The sequence below is a fragment of the Vidua chalybeata genome, chromosome 18 (genome assembly GCF_026979565.1).
Source record: "Vidua chalybeata isolate OUT-0048 chromosome 18, bVidCha1 merged haplotype, whole genome shotgun sequence".
Classification (NCBI taxonomy): Eukaryota; Metazoa; Chordata; class Aves; order Passeriformes; family Viduidae; genus Vidua; species Vidua chalybeata.
Genome location: NC_071547.1, coordinates 3,314,308 through 3,336,876, shown reverse-complemented (window position 1 = coordinate 3,336,876; position 22,569 = coordinate 3,314,308). Strand labels below are relative to the sequence as shown.

Sequence of the window (22,569 nt, the reverse complement as noted above, 5' to 3'; positions counted from 1 at the left end):
GAAACACAGGCCACCTGCTTCTGATGATGTTCCTTCAAGGAACAACATCAATTCCTTTAAATAAGCTTTTAGCACAGGAGGAATTCGACTGTAATACACACTGTGAACAGAGACATCCAAGCTGTTCAATGCCCACAGTGTATTCCACACCACTTAGTGGTGAGATTATCCTCCCGAATCTACAGACAGGAAGATAAGCATTCCCATACTGATGAGGGAAAGAGCTCAAGGGATCTTACTCACAGCCTGGGCCAGGGCTGAGTGCAGGAGTCCAGCCCAGCCGTGCCCCACTCCCATCCTGCTCCCAGGAAACCACAGGGACAACCTCCAGCCGTGCCCTGCTCCAGGCTGCCACTGCTCACTCCCTGGCACAAGCCTTACCTGTTCAGAGGCCTTTCCTTCTGGGACCCATCTTGAGTTACAGCCTTGCTTCTACTTGTCCTTTCCTCTCTCTCCAGTTCCACCCCGTATGGAACTCCTTGATACGTGCCTCCTGGTTTAATTCACTAATCTGGAGAAGGGGAAAAAAACCAAACTAAACCAGTTTCCTTCCCAGGTTAGTGAGTTTAAAGGGGCTCGTAAGGATGTTACGAGCACTCTGGTAAATGTGAGGGAGGAAGCAGAGTCAAGGTGGGAGCAGGCTGGGGCTCGCCCCGCTGGGAGCCAGAGCCAGCAGAGCAGTCCAGCTGCCTGTGGAACTGCAGGCCACCTTGGGACAGAGCACACTGAACACTAAAAATAAGCTGGACACTTTATATCCATCTTGAATGTAAAGAATCTTTCCAAAACTCTTCGGGAGTTTTACCCTTGCAAGCATTGCACTCGAGCTCATTTCCAAACTGAAGCACGTTTCCACACCCTGCCTTCCCTACCCCCTCCAATTTAAGGTACCACAACACATTAACCGAGCACCAAAGGAGGAATTTGGTAAATGAATTATCTTAAATTACCAAATTATTCTGCAGATTGCTGTAATTACACTGGTCATATCTGTTTGTTGTTCTTACAACCATCACCTGCCCCTGCCCCACCACACAATTATCAAGACACCTTTGGACTTCTCAAAGGTGGATCATTTTATGAGTTACCAAACGAGACAACAGCAGAGAATGCACATTTAAATATACCATTTATAAAAACAGGAATTTATTGCAAATTAAAAAAAAAACCCCAAAAAAACCCCCAACAAAACGAACCAAACTGAGGTTAAGCTTCTTGATAAAAATTATTCACACAGCATTCATGTTGTGATTTTTTATTTTATTTTGAAATGAAACCATTGTACATTGTACAAACCATAACTACCGATGGAATAAATAAGTGAAAAATTATACTGCTGTACAACACACACACACAAATCATAAGATGGAAAACGATTAGGTATTGAAGAAAACAAAATTCTTTACACCTTCTAACAGGCCCTTAGAGATAAAGAACATTCCAAAACATGACAATGCTTATGAAGATAGCCACCCAAAACCGATATTATATACTGCCTTGTCGATTTTATTTTTTGTTGTTGTTTTCTAAGTGCCAGCACTTTTTGGAATGTTTAACAACTACTTTCCCAAGCATAAAAATTCCAAGGAATAGTTCTGCTATAAAATGTTTGGCTGAGTAAATCGATTATCCGGAAGGCCTTCCCACATGTTCCACAAACTCAGCTAAATTACTTGCTTGCTTCTAGTTTCTTTTTTTTTTTTTTTCATATTTTTTGTTAATTTTTTTATTTATTTGTAACTGAAGCTCCAACATTCAGCATTGTAGCAAGGAAGCACTTCTTGATATTTGCACTATTTCTAAAACATCAGCTGTATGAGAACTTTCAGTCATCTTGAAAAAAAGTACATCTCTCCTCCTGCTCCACCTCTCAATGCTTTCAATAAACCCTTTTACAGTGAGTTCATAAAACAAGTTTTGGGTAGAGATAGGTCCAAGCCAAAAAAAGCTGGATTTAGATCTGGTTTCAAACCTCAGTGGATTTGAATTCCATGTTCTGGTTTGGTCCCATCTGTACTTTCTGGCATTAAAATGTGTTCAATCACATCCGTTGGCCCATAAATGTTATCAGGCACTTCAAAAAAAGACTAATAACAGTCTTATACACTATTTTGGATTTCTTCATACCAGATAATGTCAAAGTCTCTTCCCTCAGAGACTGACAATAACAGGTCTAAGGAACCCAAATCTATCTGCTTGTTCAGTTGTCTGTTGTCATTAGAATCTCTGGTTAAAATAAAAGATCTGAATGCTTTCTGTAGAAGCTGTAAATGAAGGATTTCTACCTCGGAAATAAAGCCTCTAGGAAGATGGTTATGATGCCTTGTCTCATTAGCCACAGAACAATGAACAGTTCTGAGCACAAGCCACAGGAGAGAAAAGGAAGTTTATAATTAAACCTGTTGATGTCAATAATGCCAATAAATGTTTCTATCTAGTGAAAAATTTGAGGTATTTTTAGTGCTATTTATATATTTTATTTCTTCCTAAAGTACAGGAATTAGTTCCTAAATGAAAAGTCTATTTACTCCCTTGGAAACATCTACAAAATGAAAATTAAAAACTTGCTGCGATGCACCTGAAGAGAGGGATTAGTAAACACGACTACTTGTCAAAGGTGGCATCAATTTGTTTTGTTTTAGCATTAAGAATAATGAAAAGTTAGTAAATCAAAAATATTTAAAAGTTTGAATCTTTCTAGATTTGCCCATTTAATATATCAATAGAACTTCTCACAAAATATCACTTAAATCTGAATGTAATATACATACAAATCAATCAGCATGGACCAGTTATCCACATTTTAGGCATACACACAATTCAAGAGAGAATTCTACCGTTTCATTGCATATATTGTGCAAATTCAGTTTTTGGCTCCTCATTTCCTTATTTTCAGAATGTTAATGGACTTCATGATCAGACCAGAAATCCCAAAATCTTATTAGGGAGCACGCTGTTTTCATGAATGATTTGCAATCAAATTTTATTCAGTTAAAATCCAAAATGTTTTATTTCAACGTAAAGGAAAAGTTGAGTGTCATAGGTTATTTGGGGTTCAATCCTACAAACATCTTACTGAAGGTCAGTATTGGCTCCCCACTCCTCCCTCCCCTTTTCCCTCCCCCCAGTTCCTCATTATTTTTCCTAATAAAGTGGTAATTGCAAACGTAATGCAGTAGTCTAAGTGCAAGCCATTTTCACTATTGGAGAATTCAGACCTATATAAGCTTCACAAACCTAATTTATGAAAAAACGTTATCAACTGGAAGCAACTTTTTTTTTTTTTTTTTTCTTCTCTTGTCTAAAAAAGTATTTACAGTTTTTCAGCTTACAAACTACACATAACCATTTCCAGAGCTGTGAGATCGCATTTCAGATTGCAAGTTCCATCTCCCACACCAGGAGAAGACAGAGCAAGGGCCCGATCCAGCAGCACGGATGGACACATGGATGGATGTGTGTGCATGGAAGTGGGAGATCAGGGTTTATTCCCTGGAAGTACAAATACCACTGGAAGACCAGACCCTCGTGACCTGATGCAGATGGTTCCACACTTCTGCTTGCCAGGAGTTTGAGGGGAGCTGCACCTACCTTGTGCCTTTCCATTAGTTTAGCATAAGCACACTTCAACGTTAATTGGAAGAGAAGGAACATTCCTAACTGGAGTTAGGAACTGGACTATGGAAACAACAAGGCTTATTTACAAGACTTGCTGAAAGAGAATAAGGAAAACCCCCTCCCAATACAGTATCTTCCTGGAACATAGAAGTAAACATCTCATAATGAAACAGTACAATGAAATCCAGTTCAGTGAAAACATGATATCAAAAAAGACCAATTGAAAACAAACTCACTGTGCATCAATCCCTTTGATCCTATTTATGTACATAGTGGAACTTTCCTGTAAAGCAAGTTGTACCCAGTACAGAGATCTGGACCTAATACGTAAGTATTTTAAGTGCCTGTGTTATAATATCTATTCAGATCTGGACTATAAATGGTAAACAGATCATGTTAACTTCTGATGAAGTTAAGTATTTAGAAGACCAAATTTACAGTTGCGAATGCCATGCATTCAATAAAAGATCTCCACTATAGCTGCTAAAATAAAACATCAAGCTCCTTTTTCTCCTTGGACTCCAAGAGTGAAAATGGCTTCCTGATTTGTAGTTGTTTAAAAATTTAAGCACCAGGGATTTAAAACTTAAAAACAAAACAAAAACCCCAAACAAAAAAAAAAAAAAGGAAAAAAAAAAGCCTTACTACATGGCATTATGCAAACATAGGCCACTTTGCAAAGGAGACAGTTGCAAAACAACTTTTAAAAGTTAGCACTGTTTTCAGAACACAAGGCACAAAACAAAAGCAGACATCACGCCAGAACAATGAACTTCACATGAAAGCTAATACCTGACCTGTACCATCCTTAAATATCTTACAATGTTAAATAGAGAAATGAAAAAAAAAAAAATACAGCAGCAACATAATTGTAATTTTGACTTTAGAAACAGTGCGTAGACCCCTCCTGAGTTGTTTACTCCAACCAATTCAGAGACAGTAACTTAAAAGTTCTCAATGTTTGTTTCACAGGAAAAAGTTTTCAGTGTCTGAGAAGTTAAACCTTTATTAGGCTTTCTTGGATTTTTGCTTGGTAACTTGAAAAGTTAGGAGTTCTGTCCTCATCCAAGAGAAGATGCTTAAGTAAGGTTGTTCTATAATTAAGCCCACTGATGTACCTTACATAAAAACTGACCAGAAAAATCTATAGTCTAAATCTCTTCAACATTTTGTTGGGAAGCCTCTACTTTCATCTTTTTAGAAGGTGGCACTCCTTCAGAGTCCTTAATGAGGAGGAAAAGAAAAACAGCCACGTTATCATTGCACTGAATTCAGGCACCAAAAACATCAAACAAACAGCACCCACCAATTCCCCAGCGTGTGATGTGTCCCAGACAAAGCATCCCTGGATGCCAGAACATTTCTCAGAGCTGCCTTAAATCACTCCTCTACTTACATTTTACCTCAGCATCTTTGCACTTGTTGTCATCTACAAGGAGTAAAATTCTAGTTCCAGGCTAAAACCCAGAGAGAATATTCCACGGAACAGCCTCGATGGAGGGTGCACTGAAACTGAGGACCCACAGGAAAACCAGAGGAGCAGGGCTCTGCCTGAGGATCTGCCCTTGTCCTGCCCTGAGAAGGGCACAACTGCAAGGATAATTTCTTCCTCCCACCCACCCAGAATTTTGCAGTGTTTCAGTGAGTAAACAAACACCCAAGCATCCACAAATTAACTCTCCTAACTGCCATAAACATTTACCTTTATAGAAGGTGTTCTACTTCTGAATGGTCCTCAAAGGGTCCAGTAGGTTTGTTCCAAGCAATTTATTAATGTAAAATGTTAATATTCACTTAAAAACATGGTCTGGTTTAAGAAACCAAGAAATCCATCAGACCAATCTGGTTTTACTGTTCCAACTCTGGGAGATTCAAGCAGCCAGCCACCTGGACCACAAAACCAGGAACAGGCACATTTAATACTCTACAGCTGCTTTACTGTCCTCACTTTGGAAATTAATGGAAATACACAACTGTCCTCCTTGTATTTGCTTTTAAGTAAAAATAAACTCTTCCAAAATCCATGCAATCAGGCATTTGCACTTAAAGTTACCTGAGAGTTTTTAGATGCCTCTGTAATTAAATCATTTTCTCCAGAGGACTGAATTTCTGCTTTCTCTGAACTATTCATGGAATTCTCCATTGAAGACTGTGAATTCTGTTCATCAGAGGTATCTGAAATGGCAAGAAATAATTTTAAACAAACAAATGAAAGCTTTCAGCAGGAGGTTTCCAGGATGTCTTCCCATCAGCAACATCCCCAGCACATCCATTTCACCCACATTGTAACCACTATGAAACACACACAACAAGTGTATGAATATGATGAATTAAGCTCAAACTCCAGGATTACAACCCAGCTGCTGCCTGAGCTTTTCCTTTTCCTTCCTGTTGCTGGAGCACAGACCCTGGGATCAGACCCTAGAGGGAGCCAAGCTCCTGCACAGCCTCAAAGAGGGTTTCTGAGCCCTCAGCAAACCAGTCTGGACTGCAAGGGAATTCCTTCAAACCAGAAGCAAAAGGCTGAAGTGTTACAACTAATGGATCTAAAAAGCTGTGGCTAAACAGAGAGAATAAAGTTACCTGAATCAAAATTCAGCCATATATTTAAAATCCTTTTTTTTTTTCCTTGATAAAATATTTGAGATACAATTTAGAAATTCAGCTAACTAGCTTAACCACTAAATTTTTAATTCTGGTGGAAAGGTGTGAAGAATTCCTCCAGCCTATTACAGCTGTTACTTGCTTCCAGCTTTCACTGGGTTTTGGGTTTTTTGTTGGTCAGTTGTTTTTTAAACCCTTTTCTCTCTCAAAACAGGACTTACAGAAGGTTCGAGGTTAAAGCACCCATTTATTTAAACAGGGGACAGGGGCATGTAAAATGTATTCCTAGATCCCTGACCCAAAGATTATATGAATTTATTCCATATGAAGAAAAATGCAAGATCAAACAAAATTGTTGGACAGTTTTGGTTAATAAAGATGCCATAACCAATGAGTAATGGATATTTTTGTGGTGTACTGTATAAAAAGCACCATAAGCATTTCTAAATTCAAGACAAAGTGATGCTCATCACGAGCATCTCAAAGACCACATTCAGTGAACTCAGGCAGAATCCTCTTTCTGTCCATGTCTCACCAGAAAAGCATCTTCATGCTGATAAAGTAACAAGTCCCAAGGATCCAAAGAAATGTGAGTTCTGATTTTTGCTGTGTATCTCTCAGCCCCTACTGAGCTGAGGAGCACTTGGCCATGTTCCCATCTCCCTGTGACAAAGCCAGCCCCAGCTCATCACTGTTGTTCTCTTCCAGCTGCTCCTGATGAAACACTCAGCCTGCTGCTGACCTTTGGGCAAGGGGATCCATACCTTAAACCACCAAGCCTCAAGCTATTCCAAAGTCTGCAGGACTTGTTCACACAGCAGAATGCTTTGAATCCACCTGTTTTATTTAAGGATTCCTCATTAAGCATTTCTGACCACACAAAGTGGCTTACAGGAACCTCCCTCATTTCAGTGGAGTAAAATGAGATAGACAGGCAAGGTCATTAACCCTGTCCAGCTGAATAATGTCCCAATTGCAGGGCTCTGACTGATCACAAGAAGATAGATAAATGTTCAGTAAATTGTTTAACACAGCATTTAACCAACTGAAAACCCCTGTATTAATAACAGATATTTTTTGCCATTATGTCTCCCTTTCATTCTACAATACCTGGCTCTGGAACTAATCCAGAGGACTTGGTATGGTTTTCCCTGAACCTAAATCTAACCAGGGGAACATGCATGCTATGTAACAGGTTCATGTAAGCAGGTTCAGACAATATTAGACCAAGGAGTAAATCCTTACTGTTTACTGTGGCCAAATATGCAAGTGGAGGTATTATTTGCTCCGATTTATTCCAATTTGGTGATGGATCTGTTGTCAAATTTTAACCCCAGTTAACAATGACAACACTTAACATATTTAACCACTCTGGCATTACCAAGATAGAAGTTCTAAATTTAAATTGGTCAGTGGATCTACTGAGTGAAGAACTAAATCAGGAGGGCGTAATTTAATTGCTTTGGTATGGGAAGAATTCCGCAACCGAATCATTAGAATGGTGTTAAGGACATCTTTTATCTGTTACAATAGGACAAAGAAAGTTATCTTCCCAAGAATATAAATACAGAGCATGTTTCAATTACCCAAAATACCATTTAAAGAGTGAGGGTCAGAACAATCCCTTAACCCACATGTATTTTTAATCTGTCCACAACTGCAATAGAATCTTGTAATGCTTTCAGAAAATTAGGACAGAACTCAGAGCTAACTTTTGAGTAAGTAGCAAGTAGGGTTAAGAGATAAGAAAGGTTGCATTATGGTTTACAGAATTAAAAAAGTAATTTCAGTAATTTCAAAGCATCTCACCCCTATTTTACTGTCACACTAAGTCATCAACTTCCAGAGATCTACACAAACCTTCCAGGACTTGTGTGATTACATGGTAGCAGTCATTTCAAAGATAATTTTAAATTATTTCTTCTTTCAAGACTGAGATTTGAGAACAATAACCAGTATTTTGTTTGTTCCTCTCTGAAAAGACCCCTGAATGTCAGTGTGACCTTTCCAGTCGTATGAAAGATCACCAGCAGGTCAGAGAAATTGTGTCCCATTTTCACATAGATGCCGAGAATTCAGAAACCATTTCTTTCAAATTATTATTTTCCAGTTCTTAAAGTGGATAAGCAAATAAATAACACCCTAAAGGATAACTTTTTTTTGTTTGGCTTTCAAATGGCCCTCCCAGCTCACCTTCTGAACCAGGCTGCTCCTTTGCCTCTGCCTGAGTTTCGTCAGACTTGACTTCAGTGCCGTCTGCTTGTGTTGCCAAGTTCTGCTCTGGTGCTGGACTGGAATTACTGCTGTTTTCCTGTTTTATTGGAGAAGCATCAGCTATTGAACTCTGGTTGCTATTGTCATCTGTGAACAGAAGAGTGAAAACCAACAAAGTTTGATTTGACAAGATACAAAGCATACTTTAATTCTTCTATATTATTCCCTGATAACACATGATATAATTTGGCTCATTAGGGATCAAGTCCAATAATTTAGACTCACATCCAACTTTTTTCCACACCAGCCTAAGGAGTTTTCAAGCAGTTACTAAAAATCTAATTTTAATTTTATACATTAAAACAATGAGTGTTTTACTCAGATCTGATGCAAAAGAACCCAGAATTTTGTAATGAGCAAACCAGATCAACCGAAGTGGCAGTCTCATATAACACAGGGCTAAGTAAGTTCATGCTGCAGATTTCCAAATACCCATCACTCCAATGTTCAGATAAGCAGGTATTTTTGAATTGAGTCCTGAAGGTCAAAAAAAAAAATAAAAAAAAAACCAACCCAAAACCCCTTCAAGGTGAAATGTAACATCCAGTCCCAACAGTTTCTAAGTGATAATTGTCCAGAATATTCTCTAGTCCTCAAAGACTTGGATCACAGTAATCTTCTGCAGCACAGATCTGTAGTTAACAGGAAATATTCTGCCTGTGCCCTCTCCCTGTGACAGTGCTTTAAGTAGCTCAGCTGTTATTTTACACATTGCACTGGGGTGCAACTTCCTTTAAGCCAGACTAACATCCCTGGATAACCAAGAGGGAAGTTCCTGCTCCTTAAAGAAAGCTAATCCTGCAAAATATTATGAATTAAATTACTAGAATACAAGTCAATCCATCTCCCTCTGCATCTGTAAACTATTAAATCCAAAGGACTTCAGGAACACAGAGCTGCTGCTGGGACCACCTCTCTCCAGAGCAGCCTGAAATCATCAATTCAGATTAAGTTTATCACAAAATTGTACAGTGTGAAATAGTAGAGTTAAAACGACAGGTGATAAGTGATAAAAAAGCAAGTAGTACATTCACCTCATGGAGGGAGAATCAAGACTTAAAAAAATTAAATTATCTGACCAAGGCAAAAGTGAAAAGGTTTTAAATAGACGAAAAATGAATCCAGATCTGCAAAACCCCTGCTCATTCCTTATACTGCAAGACCACACTTGCTGACAGCACTGCAAAAAGCAACCATGAGGCAGCACAAATGCAAATAAAACTGAAATTAAAAATTTACAACCCACTAAAAAGTGATCCTCTCTTATCAGCTCAAACAGTGCTGTGTTCTCAGCCATAATTGTTATCCAAACACCCAGAAGGTAAAAACCTGAAGCAGAACTGAGCTGTGCAAGCTGCTCTGTATTAAACACCAGGCTAACACTCAAAAGTCACATTTAGAAAAAAATTAAAGTGAAATAAAATTGACCTCATAGTGCATGACTGGCAAACAAAAAATGTTTTGTTGAGCAGTTAATTTCATCAAGCTGCAGCAGAAGGAAGGCACCACAAAACCAGAGCTTGCTTTCTTGGCTCTTGCAGAATTCTCTTGACCTTAATCAGTAGGAGAGTTAATAAGTACAAAACATGCCTAAATTACAGTAGGTCCCACTGAGCCTTTGGGAGATTTTTGGTTCTTCAAGCAGCAAACTCTGTTGAGGTATTACTGCACCTGAGTGCAGTGCTTTGAATGGTAGATATTTCTAATTTTATTTTCATATTTAACTCCACTAACAATTTTTTTCCCTTACACACATAGCCCATATATAAATGACATTTAAACAACTGTTAGTACATCCACAGAAGAAAAGTCCAAGGTACCAAGTGAGTATCTGATGGTGTTTTCCATTTTGATTCAAGTCCATACATCAGAGCAGTGGAGAATCTGAGGTTGTTGGTTTACACTTTCACAGCAGTGTAAGAGGGGAATTGGGTCTGACCTTCTCCCACTCACCATGCATGTCCATCATCCCTGGGGAGGAGCTGTTCTCTGGAGTGGTCACTTCAGAGCCACATTTTTCATCTTTGCCCTTTTTCTTATTCTTATTTTTCTGAAAAACAAAAGGCACCACACTCAAATGAGACTACAGCCATGCAGAGAAATCCACATTGCTGTGGAAAACCTTCCCCACTCAGCACTTCTGTAAGAACAGCTCACAATCTCAACTGAAACCTCTTCCTCCTCTACAACTAGTGCTGTTTCTTCATTAAAACTGAAAGATGGATTAAGAAAAATCAGATTTGAACTAAACCAAAGAGCACAAGCACGACAGCCCTGCGTGAGCTGTGGGTCCCAACCTGCTCCCAGTCCACAAGGATGAAAACAAAGGAAGGGACCGTGGCATCCATCACGTGGGGAATCTGTGCCTGCTAAGGGATGCAGCATTTGCAATGAGGAGGTGATGTAATCAGTCTCACAGGAAAAAGAGCCAGCTGCACTGCTTTTGGAGATCCTGCTGCGGAGGAGACAATTCAAAGCCTGACTCCAGGAAGAATGCTCTCAGCCCACCCTTTTGGACAGAGACCGTCCTCCAGTGAGGGAAGGAACTGAACTACAATCAAATACTGTCTAAGACTGCAGAAGAAATTCAACAAGTGATATCTGGAGGGACTTTTCTCTATATTTTAAACAGATTATTAAGCTTATTTTTAAACTGCATTTTTACTTAGAGAAGCCAGATTTTACTCGCTGATGCATGAAACAGAGGTGAGAGCACATGGACTTCTTTACCTTTGCAAAATGAAAGGGGGTCAGAGGGGTCATGATATGATCTCTCTCAGGTCTGGTTTTGTTGTTTTTTAAAGGTAAAAAGAACACTTTTGCCACAAAAGAAACTGAAAGTGACTGTGAGCAATTTAAGCTGACAGATGTTTTTTAAAGAGGTTTAACCATCAGAGTGGTGAGGTTCCAGAACAGCCTTCCACAACCAGGAGGAGGAAGAGCCAAGCTAATTGTAATGCAGAGAAATGTCAAAGTGTCTAAGGAGCAACACGTGAGGGGGGGAGAAGTAATTTAATTTCTGTTCACCAAAATCAAAGACAACTTCCATTTGAAATAAGGGAAGGCACCACTCTCCTATTTTAGTGAAAAGCAAATATACTGTCTGGTCCTTCAGAGTGGATGAAATTTGATATAAAAAGATGTCCACAACAAAATTTAATAGACAAAATTATCCCTATCTGGTACTTACTATTAAAATCTACGTGCTTGTGTGATTTGTGAGAACTTCCAGAGCTGCAGGACAGAAACCTTGCCAACATCAAGCCTGAAACAGCTTGAACTGAAACTGCAGCTGCACAACAGCCTCTACTTGAAATAAGAAGAACATGACTGTAGGACACCAGCATAACTGGTCTTAAACAAGTGTCCCAGTTTCAGCAAATCTGAAGCCTCAACCGAGAGATGATGGCTTAGAAAACACAATTAAACTCTGACCATAGAAACCATTATATAAACCCATTCTTCATAATAGAGAACCTGACTTTGGGTAGCAGCGACCTTGAAAATTCCTCCAGAAGCTCACTTAGAAATTCTGTTTCCAAGTCCCACAGCACCCATCCTGCAGGCACAGCTGAACAGCAGGGAAACAACTGCCAGAAGCCCTGAGCCTAAATATCCTAAACCCTGCACTCCCTCTCACACAGATAGCACAGTTTTCCCCCACCATGTACTACAAATAATAAAATCAAGACCAAACACTTGACAAGTAGAAAGAATGGACAGGTTTCCCAATTCCCAAGGGGGAACTTCAGAAAGATGCTGCCCAAGCACTGGAAGAACCCTTGAGGTTTACCACAACTCTGACAATCCCTGAAATCTGTGGGACAACCAAAGCACAGAAAGAAACAAACTCAGTAAAAGCAATCCTAATAAAAAAAAAAGGTCTTAAGTTTGGAGTCTGAGTAAGACAAGGTCATGACACTGTCCTGTCTGAAAAAACACCATTTCACACATCTATTAATATAGAAGTTTTTTTCCAAATAGGTCTTCACTCATGTTTCAGGTAAAGTAAAAGTACATGACAGCCCAAGGAAAGAGTGCCAAACTTAGGATATGTTTTCTATTGTGTCATTCATTTACTGTGGTATCATGGGTTAGTGTTCTCTCTATCACAATATTACAATTTATAAGAGGAGAGCAACAATCAATTTTAAAAACCAATTTTTAAGTCCTATCAACTTTGATTTTTATACTTATTTTTACGCCACACAAACAGTGTGCACAACATAAACAGGATGCACAGACAGAACATTTATCAAGAGAAAACACACGTGACAACAGAAGCATGTGCTGCTGTGTTATTTGGCAGGACATCTTAATACAAGTGATCCCAGCTCCACAGGATATTCCTACACTCGTGTCAAGTGTTTTCCACCTGGTTCTGAGCAAAAACCAGCAGTGATGTACACATAGAATATGTTCTTTGCCCTGTTCCAAACCAGCTGCTTTCTTTAAATCACCAGGCACAAAGAGGGGAAAAATAATCCATGTCATAACTTTCCCTCCCTGCCTCCCAGTTAGTTAAAGGTTTCAAACTCGGTTTCAGCTGCATGTTTAACAGTTATCTGAGAACTGATCCCAGCTGACTCCAGGGAGACTGTCACACATTCACCCATCAACATCACTTGCTGTAGAGATCAACATCCCCCTGGAGCTTCCAAGATCCACACCAGTCTTAGCTTAAAGGCTCAATGAAAATCAAAGAGTATTTCTTTTGACTTTGCCTAAACAGGAGCATCTACATCTGGAAAAAGCAAGATACTGCAGGATACTTACATCATCCACTTTAGGCTCTGTTACTGGTACCCATTTGTAAATCCTTAGGGATGTGTCGCCAACTGTCACCCACTTCTTCTCCCTACAAAATTACAATGCAGGAGAAGTTAAACCTCAGATTCAGAAGAGAGTGATCTACTATTGTAAGTTGTCAAGAATTTAAACAGGCTATTAAGTAGGATGATCTCTATTACATCGTCTTTAGCACTGCATTGTGCAAATTGTTCTTTGCATTTCACAACTTGCTAGAGCACTGCTAACCTCCAGATTTCTCAGGGCTGTTACTTGACTGGGTGAGTAACTGCAGTAGCAGTAATAAGATCTGGATTAAAGATAAAGTTAAGAAGAACAGCAATTGAAAATGCAGATTTAATGCCTACAATTTTCACTTAAGTTTCTAGACAGCAGAAGAGGGTTTAGACAGACCAGTGTGTTTTGATTGTCATGAAGCTGTTTAATGGGATTAGAGATCTAAATGCATTTTGACCATCTGAGGTATATTTGGGGGGGGGGGGGGGGGGCAGAAATTTGCTGCTGGCAATTTAATGCTCACTCCACACCCCTGGCAGACAGCTCTGCAATTCCAGCTGCAGGAACAACAGCCTCACCGGGAGCAATCAGTGCCGTGGTGCAGAATGCAGACTCTGGAGAGCCCAGCTCTGGGGAAAGGCGAGGCTGAGCCTAGAGAGAGGGGAAAGCACAGCCTGGGGTGCTGTGTGCAGACCCTGCCAGCCCTGCATGGTGACACTGACAAAAGCTGAAGGACATGTGGCTGCAGGGTGGCTCTGCCTCGGGGCTCCCAGGGCTGGGGTGGAGAGGGATGCTGAGGCTGAGGGATGCACTCCTTGAGCTCTGCACATCAGGGATTTAAAGAGGGTCCACAATGCCAGAGAAATTTCATCACGTTTCTGGGATCAGTTTTCAGGTCACAGATTACCACTGCTGGTTCCTGGGTTTGCAATGCAGCTCTGCAAATGGATCGATTAAAAGTTAACAACAAAGACCGATTCCATTAAATATTCAGGAACATCTGAAATTAATTTGGCATGAGATCTCAGGCTTTTTTTTTCCCCATAAATACATTTAAATAATAGATTTGGGATCCAGTTATAGATTAAAAAAATAAAAAAATGTTCTTTGCAGGATGGGAGAAGCTGGATGTGACTCCAAATATATATATTTATATCTATGTGATAGCTCCATTTTTAGAAAGGGCCTCCAGAATCAAAAGCAGCCACACTGTACAAATGTCACAAATCCTCCTATTTGTTTTAGCTACTAAAGCCAATCTTGTATTTTCCCTTTAGAAGAGGCATTTTCCTGTTTAATTAAGAACAAAAGCAAAACTAAACTGTATATAAATGTATCTGATACATTTTGGCCCTGTCCATGATATTTTAATTGAAGTCCAAAACTATTTCAAATTAATTTCTTTCCCACTGCTCTTCGTGGAGCAGTGTTCCCTCAATGTGTTTAGACACAGCCATTTGGGTACACTAGGTGGCTAAATATGTCAAAATCCAATTTCACTCTAATTTGGAGCTCTACATGCGATAAAAATGACAGTGGAGATGAGGGCATGTCAATAATGAGAGCATACTTAATTGTGACGAGATGATCATGATATAATTTGGGTTTTTTTAAGGATAAAAGACAAACTAGATTTATTTCTACTTAAGAAAACCTTTGAAATAATGGAAATAAAACCAGCTGGGGTTTTGTTTTGGGTGTGGGGAGAGGTGAATAAATGCTTTTTTAAAAAATCAAGATTTTAGTCTTTTCCTACAGCAAAATATTACTTAGAGATGCTGCACTGGAAAACCAAAAGTTCAAGATACCTGTTAGCATCTCAAAGCAGCCTCACACAGCATCTTCACTGGACAGACTGTAGAACACAGGAGGAAACCTATATTAGTAACTTTTTCCTTCTAGTATTAAAGTTAGCCCTGACATTTTAACTCTTCTGAGCTTCACCACTTTAAGTTTTGATAACCCTCAGCTCTAGGGATTTTTAACTGATTTCAATACACAGTAATTCAGACAACAATGGGAATAAGAATATTTTGTGATGGAAGTACACCAACATCCCAGTCCTGCAAACACTTATGGCAGAAAACCCAACATCACAGTGCTATTATGCAAATATTTTACTTGTGTAAGTATTTACAGTATTGACAGTTTAAGACCATGAAAGTATTAATAAGAAAAAAAGAAGACAACCTCCTCTAAAACGTAATAAAAGCATTGGCAGCACAAACACAAATTTGTTAACAAAGAAATGCAATGACTTTCAGACATTTAAGATCAACAGGGTAAAATAATTTCAAGATTTATGACATTTATTGCAAATTAAGCTTAGAATATTATCTGTAATACTTACTGCCTTACCATTTCGAAACAAAACCCAAAATCCAAACAAGCAAACAAAAACCCCCAAACCCACTTCTACTCTGAACACTCACTTTTTAATCTTTTGTGCAAAGACACCATCCCAACCTGCTGATCAGGGACTTTCCTTTTCACTCAGTGAGAACTGACAATTTACTGCCCATGGCAGCGAGTTTGGGAAATGCTGCACAAATCACAGAAGATCCTCACTGGCCCAGTGCTGGGATAGGAATGAGGAACTCATGAACTCTTGTGCTCAGTCTGTTGTGAAACCTTAAATAGTTTCTTCACCTGTTTTCCTTCACCTGTCTGCTGCACCCATCCACCTCAAGATCCTGACCAGAATTCCACCCCCATCATTCAGTTCCACCTTTGATAAGTGATGACTGAGCAATATCTGTTATTGCACCGTCCCCTGCTACTCTCTGTAGGTTGGTCTCTGTGTTGACTGTTGGATTGGAAAAGATGGCTAATGGAACACCATCAACCTGACACTTTATCAGGCTAAAAATGTGGCAATTATCAACTTTACTTGTCCATGTCTAGCTGATAAACTCCACAGTTTTACAAAAAAACCCATTTTGCCTGTTTTCAAAGCTCTCCTGTTTCTCCATGAATGACTCAGGAGTAACAACAACAGAAAATGGCAAAACTGAAATAAGATATAATAATATTTTTTCTTTTAATCTTCCACACTGAGAAGTATCTTCAATATTTTAGTTATAGTAAATTCAGAAACTAATCAGTGCAACAGAAACAAACCCTTACATTTATCTAAAATTGTGTAAAAGCATTTTTAAATTCTGAACTATATCTGCACAGCATTTAAAGGACAGCCAAGGGTACAAAGGGTAACCATTAGTATCAACACTTCTTCAGTGCTTATGCCTGAGGCATACTAATATCTCAGAACTTACATCATTATATACTCAATTCCCCATTCTAAATAACCCAAGACTTTCAAATATATTTATACTTTGTTTAATAACACTAAAGCTCCACAGATGAACATCAGATTCCACGTGTAAAAGTAATATACGGGTGAGCAAACACAGCAGTGTATATTACACTTACACAGAAAGTGTCAAGGCAGCTTCTGCAGCAGCAGTGAGTGCCAGAAACATTTGATGGCAGAGACACAGAAAGCCTTTACTGCCAATATATCACTCAAGGAAAGGCTTTCCCACTTGTCTAGCCTTTTCCCATGACTACCATTCATCACAGTGATCTGCATTTACACACAGATTTGCTCCCACATACCCCATCTTCTGCTGGTGATCACGAAGTGACGTCATAATGCTGAATTTATCACATCACACTCACTTGCATTGCAACAGAGTTTGGTGAAAATCACAGAATTATGACCTCCCTGTGGGATCAAGCAAAAGAGAAAGGGGATGGGAAAGAATATGCCATTATTATACACAAGAAGTGCTGTCAGATGCACAAAAACTGATTTTTTGAAGCGTAGGCTTGCTTTTCCGAGCACGCCTACTGCTGAGTAGATGTTTGTCTAGTGACTAACGTGAAGGAGCCCCAAACACACATGGTGTTTATTGAACAGGCTGCAAATACAATAAAATGCCATATAGGGAGACTGGACAAGGACATGTGGTCACAGACACCTTCCCTCTGGGTTTATCTAAGCACAGCACGTTTGGGGTGTCCCCTGTAGTGTACACATGGCTTAAAGCAAGCCCTGCTTGGTTCCACGTGGCCACAAGCACCTTGCTCACAGCAGAGAGAACCACGGCTCACACATGCCAAAACTCTACCTTCAGCTTCCACTGAAGTCAGAGAGCATATCCTGGCTCACAAAGAAATAATAATAAGCCAGGAAAAAGAAAGGTATCATAATTCAAGCATGGCAACAGCGTGTTTGGGCCACTACAGAACTTCAGTGCATTCCTGCACATACACTGGGTGTTTTTACTTCGACCACCACTACTTGAACTACAGTCTTAGGAGAAAACACAACACAGACTGGCTAAAGCAGGGAGGCAATCTGGGAGTAGCAAACAGCCTTTTTCCAAAGACATCATGTTAAGGAGTTCTGTGTCATGACTCCTTTTCAGAGCGAAAGCCTATTTGAAGAAGGAGGCATGAGCAGCAAAACCTGCAGAAACTCAATCTCAGAGCATTACATACCACACAAAAGCATTTTAGCAAGTCTGAATGGAGACAGTGAACAGAAAAGCTACAGCAGCACTGCCTAGAAATCCTAAATAGCCACAGCTCAGGATCCCAGCCAAGGACACCAGGTAAAACAGCCTGTGGGGACTTTCCCCCTCAGCTTTCTCCAGGTACTTTCACCAGTTGTCCAGGTTCACCTCTTCTTCCTAAGGTGTTATCACTCCCCACAGATCAAGGCTTTGATGGGTCAGAAAAAGGTCAAATGACTCCTGAGAAATACTGCAATTCAGAGGGAAGTGAACACAGTGGGATTTCTGATTCCTGGTGCATTCTCTAAAGTCAGGCTTACCTATCCCCACCAGGTATTCCAGACCTCCATCCTTACATGTTTGCACAGCTGTCCTGAAGTCCAGCAGTGCTATATACCCCTGCAAATTATTTCCCTGCCTCCCAAGACATCCTACCACTTATGCTTTCCTCCTTCTCATTCCTTGTCTCTCAGTAGATGTCTGTATTTTCCCTCATGTAATAAATCAGACTTTGACAAAAACCAAGAGTGTCTTCAGTATTTTTCTAGTGCTGGTTGAGGGCACAATAGTTTTTGCCCCTCTCTTCTTGAGAGCCCACTTCGAATCTACATGTACCCATCAACCTTTAAAGACAAAAAACCAATCCTGTACCATTCATTGAGACAAAATAATCTCAGAGGATTTTTTAGAAGACTGACAGAAGAATTTTAAGTACTGTTAAAGAAAGGTAGAACTGTTCACTTACTGTGGAAATTTAACATTTCTGCCACACAAACACAAGGCAACCATGTATTCTGTAAGCCACGTGCTGCGTGTTTTCCAAAACAGATGCTCATTCATGAGCGTGGTTTAAACAAAGGAGATAAGGTTACAGTAATCTCACGATAAAAACGTAACAACTTCACTGTTTACTACTAAGTTCCAGCAATAACCAGAAGTGCCACGCGCTCTGTGAACAGACAGGAAGACAGGGGACTTGCATCCAAGCGCTGGCTGACTTTCTGAGGAACAAAGTCCGCCCTGATGGAAGCTGCCTTCCAGCAGGCACATTCACATCCCTGTGGCAGCACAGGGATTCAGGAGCACCAAGCACAGCAAGGTGCTGCACACCTGCACAGGTGGATAATGCCTTGGATAAAGCCACCCTCCGCTCGGATGAGCTCCCAGCCCCGTCTGCCTGCCTGCCCATCCCTGGCACGCGCTGCTCCGAGCACACAGGTCTCACAAAACTCTCTTCTAGGGAATGTTGGACACAAGGTATTTTAATTTTCAGTGGCTGCATTTCCACAGAAGAGCTGTGGATGGCAACAAATTGCTCCTATTATGCAAATGAAACTGCACACTTGGAAATTGCCGATGTGGCTCTTCTGAAGATGCAGGAATTGCTAGTGTGGAAAGTTCAATTTAACAAGCCAAGTCTTCTCAAAACACTGAAAACCACAAAACACAGAATCTCTCTAGCTAATTTCCCACTGTATTTGACTGCAGGTGGAGGGGGGTAACCATGAGATTCACCTTCAAATTACGATTCCTTTAAAAATAAGAAAATTGCTTTATGTAAATACTTGTGACGTGCACGCATAAAAAGTCACATCAATACTTCTGACAATAATCAACAGAAACACTGCATGACTGTACAGGAACCCTCTACAGCAAGTTGTCTATCGTGAAGGTTAAAATGTAGAGAAATCTATTTATACCATAAGATTTCTGTTTTACAGAAAGAGCCATAGCAACTGGCATGATGGCAGAGAGTCTTTGCCAAGAAAAAAAAATAAATCAGGTATTTTGTTGAATGGCCAAGCTTCTGTCTCTACTCCTCTCTGAATTCCACAAACCAGGATTCAAAGGGAGCGTGCTGCGCTCATGAATGAAATACCTAAAGACAGAACAGTCCCACACATCCAACCACGCTCCGGCTGGAACAAAAGTCCTGTCACACCGCTGCACATTGTTCTGACCTTCCAAAGCCGGCCCAGCAGTCAGCAGACTGCACTTAAAAACAACACCCGAGTAGAAGAGAGTTCCTGAAAGCACCCGAGCTGCGGAGCTGGGGCTGCTGCGGCTCCCTACACAAAGGCTGGATTCTTTGAAATCCCCATCCCCTGCCCGGCGCTCCTGGACACACGTCCCGATTCTTTGTCCGGCTCACGCCACCGGGCCCATTCGTGTGCTCAAAGCCATTTAAAACTTAACAATCCATTTCACTCTAACACGAACACGTTCAACTCTATCTCTGGTCCTTTTTTTTTAACGAAAACAAAGCGTTAGCTGAGGAGGACAATAGAAGTGTCCCCTTGATTTCAAAGCTGCAAACCGGCTGAATGATGCACAGTAACAATAACGCAAGGGACTTCCCCGTGGATTCCAAATGTTTAAAGAAAGTATTTTAAGATACATGCACAGAGACCGCTGAACAGTCGGGCAACTTGCTGGAAGAAAGATTCACTCTTGAGTCACACCGGCACTGCTCTTTATGCCATCCCAAATCCCCGGCCCGACCATGCACAGCACGGCGCGACCGCTGTACTGTATTGTTTAAACACCTCGTGTGGGCTTTTCTAACAAAAGCAGGGGAAAAAAAGACAAAAGCGGGGAAATGCCAAAACGCACTGAAGGCCTAACAAAAGGGACTTATTTCACACGGGGTATAGCCTTTGATTTTTTGATTTAAGAGAGGTTCCAGGGGCAGTTCGCGCTCTCTCCCGGAGCGTCGGTGGGGGACGATCGCGCTCGGGTTTGCTGCGCTTTTACGCGCAAACCCCGGGAACTTGGGAGGCGAAATCAATACATAAACAGGCAACGACAAAAAAATAAACTCTCGGGAGCTTCAGAGGGGCATTCTTAACGTGTTTTCTGTTTTTCCAGAACACTTCTCCGAGCACTATTTCCACCCAGAAGAGCGGGCGGCGGAGCCACCCCGGGCCCGCTCCTCGGGCCCTTTGTAGGGGCCGGCGGCGGGAGGCGCCCGGCCCGACCCCGCCGCCCGCCCATGCCCGAGGCGCCCGGCCCGGGACCCGCGGCGAGGGACGGCGGGCCGGGGTCCGCGGGGAGCGGCGGGGGGCGGCGGGGAGGGGGCTCGGCCGCACAATGGAGCCGCCTCTCGCCCTCACACGCCGCCGCCGCCTTCATGTGACTCGCCGGAGCGAAATGGCTGCTGGGTGCCGCCGGCTCCCCGCCCCCCGCGGCCGCCGGCGAGCCCCGGAGCCGCGCGGGGCCGGCGCGGGGCGCGGGGGGACGCGGGCGCGGGGTCCCGGCGCGGCGCGGCCCGCTCACCATTTGCGCACTTTCTCGATGGCCGCCATCACCCGCTTGATATCATCCTTCGCCCGGCTCCGGGTCTCGGCCCGCACCGACCGGCCCGACATGCTGCTGGGGGGCGGCGGGCTCGGCGGGGAACGCGGCGCTCGGCGCGGCCGGTGGCTCGGTCCGTGTGTCGGGGCGCCCGCCCGCACAATGCCGGGGCTGCGCGGGGCTCGGCACGGCTGCGCTCGGCGGCTCCGCTCGGCTCCGCCCGCCCGCCCGGCGGGGCCCGCGCTCCGCGCACGCGCGGAGCCGGCGGGGAGGGGAGGGGCGGGCGCCGTGAGGGGACGGCGGGTGGCGGGAAGAGCGGCCGGGGCGTGAGGGAGGGAGGGGAGCGGGTCCGACCCCCGGGCGGCTGTCGGGGCTGAGGGGACACCGCGGGGCCGCGGGGACGGCGAGCCGCCCCCGGCGGGGACCTGCGGAGGAGGTACCCGGTGCGGGAAGGAGCCCGCGCGGGGCAGAACCCGGAGGCGGCCGCCGGCCCCGCGCGCGCGGGGCTTCCAGAGTTCCCGTCGCTGTGTTTCCTTCTTGTGTTCGCTGGAGCGAGCACAAGACAACGGTCTTTCTCCACTTCCACCCAGCTCAGGCCGTAAGGTACCCCAGAACTTAAAAGTTTATCCGATTTCAGCTCGCCTCCACTCTAAAGGGTCATCAAAAGCTGCCCAGGGAGGCGGTGGAATCGCCTGCCCTTTAGGGAAAGACTGGATGTTGCACTTGGTGCTATGCTTTAGTTGACAAGGCGGTGACCGATCAAAGGTTGGATCCCAGAGATCTTTTCCAACCAAATTGATTCTCGTGATTCTATGATAAACCAATGCGGTCTAGCAGCATCAAGAGCACAGTTACATTTTACCACAAAGTAAAATCCAGTCCTAAAGTCCAGGGCTTTTACAAACCTCAAAGCACTTCGCATTTTTGTACAGGGCAGTGAAAAACACCCATCCTATCCTTGCACCAGTTGCTGTGACAGACCTTGAACATGGGTAATGGGTGATGAAGTCCCCTGTTTTACACAAAGCATAAATCCATAATTAGCAGATTTTGGGTTTGTTTCCCCAGTGGTTATACAGTTTCTCAGCTGCTTTAACTAATTCCATCAATATCCATGGAACTGGGCTGCTTTTGAGCAGTGGAGGCTCAGCTCTGACAGAGATCCATGGAAGTACATGAGCATAAAGGCTAAATGAGTTACATGGGAGGTGATGCTCTGCAGGAAATTTGTCACAGACCTGCGAGCTCTGGTGTGGTACTGCTGGACTCCTTCATTAACTTCTCCCTAATGCACACCTTGCTGTTGGTGCTAACTGCACAATCACAGAAGCTCTGGGTACACAACAGCGATCTCTGTTTAAAAAACATTGCTTCTGAAAGGAGCGCTTCTTAAGGGCCTACATTATTATTCAAATTGATGCCGAGGATGATGTAAAGAAGGAAGCTGTTCAAC

General features: G+C 42.3%; 1 protein-coding gene across 4 annotated transcripts; it reads right to left on the bottom strand.

Annotated features, from left to right (window-relative positions):
- Window positions 1-1,239: 1,239 nt before the first annotated feature.
- Window positions 1,240-21,286, bottom strand: BCL7A (BAF chromatin remodeling complex subunit BCL7A). Of its 4 annotated transcripts, none has more exons than XM_053959802.1 (8): window positions 21,099-21,183; window positions 15,111-15,157; window positions 13,881-13,953; window positions 13,273-13,354; window positions 10,450-10,546; window positions 8,416-8,583; window positions 5,672-5,793; window positions 1,240-4,841 (listed from the first exon to the last, which is right to left on the bottom strand). In XM_053959802.1, exons 2-8 carry the CDS (start codon window positions 15,118-15,120, stop codon window positions 4,770-4,772), a joined length of 624 nt encoding a protein of 207 aa, XP_053815777.1. In that variant the 5' UTR covers window positions 15,121-15,157; window positions 21,099-21,183; the 3' UTR covers window positions 1,240-4,769. The 4 variants fall into 4 exon arrangements, 3 of the variants coding, with proteins under 3 accessions (XP_053815777.1, XP_053815775.1, XP_053815774.1); XM_053959800.1 differs by lacking the exon at window positions 21,099-21,183 and adding an exon at window positions 16,735-16,899; XR_008434097.1 differs by lacking the exons at window positions 13,881-13,953; window positions 15,111-15,157 and adding an exon at window positions 5,321-5,505 and having other exon boundaries at window positions 4,760-4,841; window positions 21,099-21,286.
- Window positions 21,287-22,569: the final 1,283 nt, after the last annotated feature.

Excerpts from the sequence above, each read along its gene's own strand:
- BCL7A (XM_053959799.1), bottom strand. The coding sequence starts at position 21,190 with ATGTCGGGCCGGTCGGTGCGGGCCGAGACCCGGAGCCGGGCGAAGGAT. Across the intron at positions 5,794-8,415 it reads GGAGCAGCCTGGTTCAGAAG|ATACCTCTGATGAACAGAAT; the intron begins GTGAGCTGGGAG and ends TTGCCATTTCAG. Across the intron at positions 4,842-5,671 it reads AGGCATCTAAAAACTCTCAG|GACTCTGAAGGAGTGCCACC; the intron begins GTAACTTTAAGT and ends CTCCTCATTAAG.